Source organism: Myxocyprinus asiaticus, chromosome 44 (assembly GCF_019703515.2).
Source record: "Myxocyprinus asiaticus isolate MX2 ecotype Aquarium Trade chromosome 44, UBuf_Myxa_2, whole genome shotgun sequence".
Taxonomy (NCBI): domain Eukaryota; kingdom Metazoa; phylum Chordata; class Actinopteri; order Cypriniformes; family Catostomidae; genus Myxocyprinus; species Myxocyprinus asiaticus.
This window is the reverse complement of record NC_059387.1, coordinates 32,978,481-32,987,012: the sequence shown is the minus strand read 5'-3', so window position 1 is coordinate 32,987,012 and position 8,532 is coordinate 32,978,481. Positions and strand designations below refer to the sequence as shown.

Below are 8,532 nucleotides of genomic sequence, written 5' to 3'. Positions count from 1 at the left end.
AACACCTACTTTTCACTCTGTTCCTCCACAATGCTATACTGTATCTTATGACATCCAAACACTTTTATTATAGCGCATGACTTGTAAGGCGATACATTTTACACAGCTCAACGGTCCCACTTTATATTAGGTGTCTTTAACTATTATGTACTTTTGCATTTGATACAATGTACTTTTTTTGTACATACGTGTTGTTGCCGTGTACTAACATTTTAAGTTTCTGCATTTAATTACATCTGTATTTACGCTGTTAACCTTACCTCTAACTCTAAACCCAACCCAGCCCTTACCCTAAAACCTAACTCTAACCCCTAACCCTAAACCTATCAATACCTCAATCTCAGCTGCAGCAAATGGGAATCTTGTGAGAATTTTGCATAACAACATGTAGTTACACAATAAATACATTGTATTGTATGTATTTTAAAGTTAGTACATAGTAGTTAAGGACACCTAATATAAAGTGTGACCAGCTCAACTGATAGAGCGTTGCACTTGCGATGCAAAGGACCGGGGTACGAGTCCTGAAGAGCATGCGAGCCAGCGCGTGAGCCAAAAAAGTCACAGAAGCACCACAAAATGGCGTGGATGTGTTTTTAATTTTTCACTTTTTCTGAAACTATCGGTTTGGTTTAGGTTTAAGGGTTAGGGTAGGTAGGTCGATTTTGTTGATTTAAAATTCGATAGAGCATTAACCTCCAAAACATAATCTGTTTGCAAGAACATTTAACTCACTTTTAACACCTCAAAGTGGACATTTCACCTCAAAACTGCCGTGATACATGTTACAAACCATGTAATTTTCACTTCAAAGAATAGGCTGCACAATTGACACTATATACTTCAGTACTAATATGGTTCTGGTCTTATTGTGACCAGAAACATATTTAAATTTGTTTAAACTTGCTCCTCCTCTAAAACGATTGTTCTTTTTTTGATGACAACACCAGTTGCTGAAGGAAAATAAGTTTTAAATGCCATTACACGTTGACTTTAAAGGGACAGTTCACCCATAAATGAAAGTTCTGTCATCATTTACTCATCCTCATGTTGTTCTAAAAATATGATGGTCTGTATTCTGTGAAACACAAATGGCAGAATGCTAGACTCAGTCAACATTCACTTTCATTGTGTGTAAAAAAAAGCATCAGCATCATTACATTACATTAAATCTAATGCTGATCTGATTCTCATACATTACTTTTTTGCTCTTCTCTTTGTTTAATATTAAAAAAAAATTTGTTTTTCTCAACAGCTGAGATGAACATTTTGGTCGTCTGATGGATGCGTTCCTACTTGATTCCAGTTCTAATCAATTAAAAGTTTACCCACACATTTAAATCACTCCAAACACACTCACATGATTCAGTAGCACGCATAATAACCACATACTTGGAGGCAGACATAAAAATATACACAAAACTGGAAGAAACCCATTCTTAAACAATTACACATCCTCTCCAGCATTGCTGCTTTATCACCACACGTTCATATCGCTGTAATGTCGAAAGACGATTGTAAAGTGGGTTGTAAGCACAAGGAACGGAAACCTAAAAAGCCGCACTACATCCCGCGACCGTGGGGCAAACCCTACAACTACAAATGCTTCCAATGCCCTTTCACCTGCATGGAAAAATCCCACCTGTACAACCACATGAAGTACAGCTTGTGCAAAAACTCATTATCGTTGCTCATCGAGTCCGACTGGCCTTATAAAAAGGGCAGTCTGCTTCATCCAGACCAACTCCGGCCCCAGCAGGGAAGTCTACACTCCCACAGCCCCACCAAGAGTCACTCTGATCGTGCCGAGATGTCGGATGAGCCCCCTCATTCAGCTGCAAGCCTGGAGGTCGGTGTGAATGAAGACATAGAGGAAGTAGAAACAGAGAGGGAAGCAGAGAAAGATGAAGACATGGCCGAGACAAACGGGTCGGCGGTTTTGAGTCCAGACCCTGTGGAGACAAGAGGAGGAACCAAGCGATCCAAGCAAGAAGCAGAACTCGTGATGGCGGATGTGTTTTCACTGGAAGAGCAACTCTTGCGAGCACGCTCGGTTGAAGTAGAATCAAAACTGCGACACTATAGGCTCTCAAAAACCTGCCTTTCGGGGCCAGCGGCCTTGCTTTCAGAACAATGGCGCATCCTTAGCAGCCAAACGTCCAGTGTTAAACCCAAGTCTGACTCTGTGCCCTCTTCTTTACCTTGTTATCCCCCACCGGCATCAACTGGGCAACTTGAATGCTCTGACACCCCTAGTTTCAATCTATCTTTGCTTGGTGTTGGATACCCGTTGGCACCTGGGCTCCTTTCATACCTAAACCCAGCATTGAGCATACCTACATCAGCAAGCTCTGCGACCACCACCGCACAAGCTCAGATCTCTCCACTACCCTTTCTGGCATCAACCGCACAGCTCGCTCATCCACAAAGACACTCTGATCGATCTATACTTCCTCCTCACCTGTATTACCCTTTTCTTTGTGAGCACACCTTTGGAGCTACGACCTCCTCAACCTCGGCGTCCTCTGATACAGGTAAACTCATAAAACCACCCACAATGAGTCTACCACCTTCGTACCCATCTTTGTACCCTTCTAAACTAAACTTGTGGAAGGTCCCGGCTCTTCGGCCCACGTCCAGCCAAACCTCACCTGCAGCCTGGGTGTCTCCTACATGCTCTTCCCCAGAACCGAGTCAGGGCGTAAAGGAAAGGCTCAGATCGAGAGAAGGGAAGACTGGGTGGCAGCAGGATGCTTCTTTCATCAAAGAGCAAAGTTTGAAGAGAATGGCGGCATCATTGGACTCTCATGGTGTTCCAGTGGAGAAGAAACCGGCACTGGAGTTTCCCCTTGAGTCCCTCAAAAATGCTCACAAATCCACGTCTATTGCTGCCATGATGACCAGGCTCCCAATACACAACAGGTAAGACAATAAATTTAGACATGGTTATCACTTTTGAATATATATATATATACAGAATACAGAGTGACAGCCATTTTATTGTATGGAAAAAAGATGCAATTAAAGTCAAAAGTGACTAAGAAAAAGAAAGTCAGAGGGAGTTCGAAACAACAAGAGGGAAAGTAAATAATGAGAGATTTGTACTTATTTTTTTTTTGCGTTTTTTTTATTTTTATTTTACATTTAATTTGATGTTATTGTAAATTGGTATATGTCTCATCACTGTCACGACTGCTATGTTGATCGGAACTGCACCCAAGAATTTCACACACCATTGCACTCGTGTATATGGCTGTGTGACAATAAAGTGATTTGATTTGATTTGATTTGATTTATTTATTTATTTATTTATTTATTGTTGAACTACCCCTTTAAGGACATGTGGGAATCATGCAGCTGGTTGAAGAGAGCTTGAACAGGAAAATAATCTTAGAAGTCCCACTTTTTGCAACAGCTTTTGCATCAGAAGTGTGCATAGGATGCCTTAAAATGCTGCCTACATAGGCAGCTCACTAGGTTTAGGGAAAGAGCTAAATGTATTTTAACTGTGGCTACAATTCTTCATGAGAGCATAAAACTGATTATAAGGTGTATTATAAAAATTTGTTCGTATATATTTAAGATTATTTTTTACCTTAATAATTCATTTATATTTACACAGACATGTGGGTGTTTCTTCAACTTCAGAAAATTTAGTGCAGTGGATTTCTAAAAAGTCTCATTAAAATATTTTTCACGCTCTCACAGTTTGTTTTGTTGTTGTTTTGTCTACTTACAATGTTCAATGTTAATACATGCATCACAAGAGATTTCTGCCATTTTAGTGATTTTTTCTTTTCTTTTCTGCAAGTCATGAAACCTTCCAGCACACCTCAAATTCTGTGTTGTGTTTAATAGAATTCTGTGCTGGAAATTACACTGATGGAAATGACATTTTTAATGTTTTTGTCTGTTTGTTTGAATAAAAATCAACCCCATGGGACATTAAAGTGCATGAAGTTGAAGAAACACTCATATTTCGCAATAAATAGAAAACATTTCAGCCCAGAAAAAACAATATCTGAAACAGAGATAAAATAGTCTCAGGTTGGAGTTGATGAATGGGATTTAGATACAATTAAACCCTCTTTTTCACATGCAGCCCCCGAAGTGATGCCGCCTCCCCGCTGCATATGTCTGAACCGCTGGAGGCGAGACAGAGAGGAATGGAGAGAGACGCGGACCCGGCAGCTGCTCTCCTGCAGGATTTCTCCACCTTACTACAGGAGTACCAGAGCACAGAGCAGCGCGCCACAACACTTCCTGAGCAGCGCCACCTGTGGGCTCACCTGGGCAAGATCCGTTCGGAGCTCTCGCACATTAAACTGGCACTAGAGCGGACGGCTCGGTCTAACGAGGGACCGCTCGATTTATCCGTCAAAAAAGATTTGAACACAAACACGGCAGGAGATGCCACCGGAAGACGCATTGTAGGAGAAACAAAAGAAACAATAGATGAAAACTGCACAGATACGGAAGAGGAAGAAGATGATGATGATGATAAAGATGATGGAGAAACAGTGGAACGCAGAAGCAGTTTTAAAGAACGACGGAAGTGTTCTCTAGACGCGCTAATGAAACTGAATCAGTCACATGTACCTGTAGTGAAAACAGAGGTGTTGGCTGATGGAGGGTTTGTGGTACGGGCTGGAACTGCTGAAGCTCTGTGGCACAGCAGAACCACGAAGTGTGAAGCCGACTCAAGTGTTCTTCTTTGCTCCAAAACACCGAACAGACCTCCATCCATACAACACCTGGACACACTGTGTCCAACCAGCCCGTTAACAACCACTGATACAATGGTGTAGTGAAGAGAACTACACAACTTATGCTAAATAAAAAACTAAACTTATCATAACTTACATAATTTGCACATATACAGTCATGTCCAAAAGTCTGAGACCACTATGAAAATGCTTCTGATTTGCATTTTTTTTTTTTTTTTAAATACTGTATATATTAGGGCTGTCAATTTAGTGCATTAACTTGGTGTGATTAATAACATAAAAAATTTAAAAAACTGCGTAAAACAAATTAACGCAATTCATCATGTCCCTGGACTGTAATACAGAATATTCTGCATCCTATCATCGAAGCTGTTCAGTCTTGGAATACCACCTGTTTTCAGCAGGGCGCAGTAAGCGAAACACCATCTGTATAGGCAACGCGCAGCTGTACAGGCAACAAACCACACTCAGGCTCGCTTGACATGTTCTTGCGCTCAAACAGCTGGACGGAGCACAATTCTGAATGCATGCATCTCGAAATGTGTTTTCCTAAATTTCAAACTAAGTTTAACTTGACACAGCGACCTAAAAACTTTATGACGTGACACAACCAAAACGCTTTTTATAATATATATTATATTTATAATTATTTAAATATAACTATTTATAATTATTTGATCATTATACAGTATATTGAATTATAGTTATTTGAGGGGCTTTCTCAGCAAATATTTATATGTGATTAATTCTAGTAATTAATCACCTTATGTAATTAATTCAATTTAAAAAAATATTATTGATTGACAGCCCTAATATATATGATATATATATATTATATAATGATAGCAAAACCAACATGTGTGTGTGTGAGTGTGTGTTTGCTTATAGGATCAGCCTTAATCCTGGTATGCTGAACTGGACACACTCAAACACACATAATAATTGTTTTCTGAACAGAATCTTAATGCGATCTATAGAGATGTGACTCTTTCAGCTTGTTGTAAATTGAAATTTGACGAAGGACCAGAAATCCTTGTGAAAAAAATAGTGCTTATGGCATTTCTATTATCATTTCGAACCATTACTAATGGGATTATATATATATATATATATAATATTATAAGAGAATATTTTGAGTGAAAGACTGATTTGGAAAAAATATATATAATTAGCAGGAGTAGCAAAGAAATTTGACATTTAACAATGTAAAAATCACAAATTTGCTTAACCTCATAAAATATTTTAGCCTATTCTTAAGATTTACGCATTTCACTTTCATAACAAAATTCCATCAAATTCAGTTGTGCAAATTTTTTTTTTTTTTTTTTTTACAAATTTCCTATTTAATTTAAATTAAAAAAAATAATAATTGTTATTATTCATTTTAATAATGAATAATCTTTTTTTTTAAGATTACTTAAAATTTTATTGTATTTTGTTATGAAACTGAAATGCATAAATCTTAAAAAAAAAAAAAAAAAGAGTTTATTTGATAAGTGACCAAGAAATAGTGCCGAATCTTAAATATTGATTTTCAATGTGGTTTTCAACTTTTGGTACCTGTATGCTAAGTCACACTGTAAGATAACTTCAAATTAACAATCCATTCAGCACTATATTCAAAAAATTATACATTTCTTAATTTCTGATGCAGGCTGACATAGCCATTGCTTCTTTTTCCTTTTAGTCCACACAAGCAGCTCTGAACATTGGTGTATATTATATCAGCACATGGTTCTTGCTTAAAGACAATCATGATTCAAATTCCACATGCTATGAAGGATGAAAATAAACAATACTGATTCATGGAAGAATCATGGAAACAGAAGACAAAGTCAAGCACTTTAAAACAAACTAAAAAAGGACAAAATACAAATGCAATGAAATCCGTGTATCATTCGTACTTTTAATATTCAATTAAGAATCCAAAAATGAAAAACGACATGTTTTTTCATTAATCAATTACAAAACCAATATTAAAAAACAAATAAATACTTGTTTTTCAGACTTTCGATTTTATAATCCAGTTAAAATAGGAAATTGGAAAAATGGCCACGGGACACTATGCATTTTGATCATTTGATTTTCCTTCTAAAAAGAAACTAAAAGAGGTGAAAAATGTATTCACACCTGTGGGTGGCCCTGAAATGCCCCTTTCTTCTGACTGGTCAACCTGCAGCGTCGTCAGTACTTCCTCAGTGCCGTGAGACAGAATAACAGTTCACTGCTGTTAAATTGTTTAGATGAATGTGTCACAGTTAATATTAAATTCTTTATCATATACTCTCCAAAACGCGCCATGTTTATTGCACTGGTGCTATCTCTCTCGACACAATGCCTATAACACATACCTAACAGTAAAATGTTCACTGAATTCAGTCACTGATGAAGGGGCTTCACCTTCGTGCCAGCGTGCTCAAGCATGCGACTCAGCATTGGGACAATCAATGGTATGGGAAGCAAGTGATAATATCAAGAGCGATGAATGCTCTATATAGGCCTATATATTATTTTTTTTCGATGTTTATAAAATTAGTCCCTCGCACCATATGCCAAATGTCTTCTTACAGTTATCATTCCTCGTGCCACAAAAACTGTTCTATAAATTTATAAGTGGTACAACGCAGCGCAGCTGATCAGTTCTGGGCACTGCTGGCTAATGCATACTGCACTGGAGAACCGGCTGCAGTTGGGAATGGCATTCGCAGTTTAGGTTGGCCAGATGGCCCGATAAAACCGGAACAGTCCTGATTTTACAAGCCGTGTACCGTGTCCCGATGGACGTAAAATCGGGATGGTTTTTGTCCCGATAATTAGTCTTAGCTAGATTGATCGCTTTAAAAAAGAATTTTAAAATGGCATCACTGTTTCGTGATTTTTTTTATATGAGAAACCAACAGAGTAACGAAATAATCACTCACTGCAATTTTGTTTGGGTCATTTTTTCCGAGCAGCTAACGGCGCAAAACTTCCCTCGCCTCCACTGCAGGGGCAGTTCTAGAGGGGGGGCCCGGAGGATCAGCCTCCCGTGATAGAAGCCTGGCCCCCCCATGTACCCCCCCCTCCCGCCCCCCCAGGTCAGACAACACTCCACTCGTATGTTATGCTAATATGCTTCAGTGTTTACTGCATGATGAAGGGCAAAAAGTATAGAACAAAAACAAAGCACGAGAAAAGTCGGGGCACCGTTTCTGCCAATCCTCCCTGGCTATATATGCATTTAATCTAAACGCAAACATTATGATCATTCTCAGTTATACTGGGGCGTAGAATAGGAGGCTATGAGGCATTATTGTGTGCCTTATTATCAGACAAATCTGAAGGCTATTTGTAAATGCTTATTTTAAATTCACTGGTTGAGCTTTTGAGAGACGAGCATTCATCATGAACTATATATAATAAGCAAGTTGCTCACACCCAAGCACCCTGTGCTTGCTCGCTCTCACGAAAGTAAGATTATTTATTTAAAGTGTAGGTCTATGCCTCTATAATCTTGTAGATTTATGATTATTTTCGTTATTTCGGTAATATAAACTGAGACAAATTCATCTTAACAGAAGTGAACTCTTATTTTGTTTCATGGGCCATGGCCTTGAGGAAGAACAGACGACACTGCAGGTTGACCAATCAGAAAAAAGGGGCATTTCAGAGCCACCCACATATGCAAATTAATTTTTCATCACTTTTAGTTTCTTTTCAGATGGAATCAAATGATCAAAACACACAGTGTCCCGTGGCCATTTTTCCAAATTCATATATTTATGAAAAACATATCATTATTTGTTTTTCAATATTGGTTTTGTAA

At 38.3% G+C, this 8,532-nt stretch overlaps 1 protein-coding gene across 1 annotated transcript; it reads left to right on the top strand.

Moving 5' to 3' along the window:
• Positions 1-1,501: 1,501 nt before the first annotated feature.
• Positions 1,502-4,808, top strand: LOC127434132 (proline-rich protein 35-like). The gene is made up of 2 exons (XM_051686648.1): positions 1,502-2,922; positions 4,112-4,808. The coding sequence occupies exons 1-2, from the start codon at positions 1,502-1,504 to the stop codon at positions 4,806-4,808; spliced, it is 2,118 nt and encodes a 705-aa protein (XP_051542608.1).
• The last annotated feature ends 3,724 nt before the right edge of the window (positions 4,809-8,532 follow it).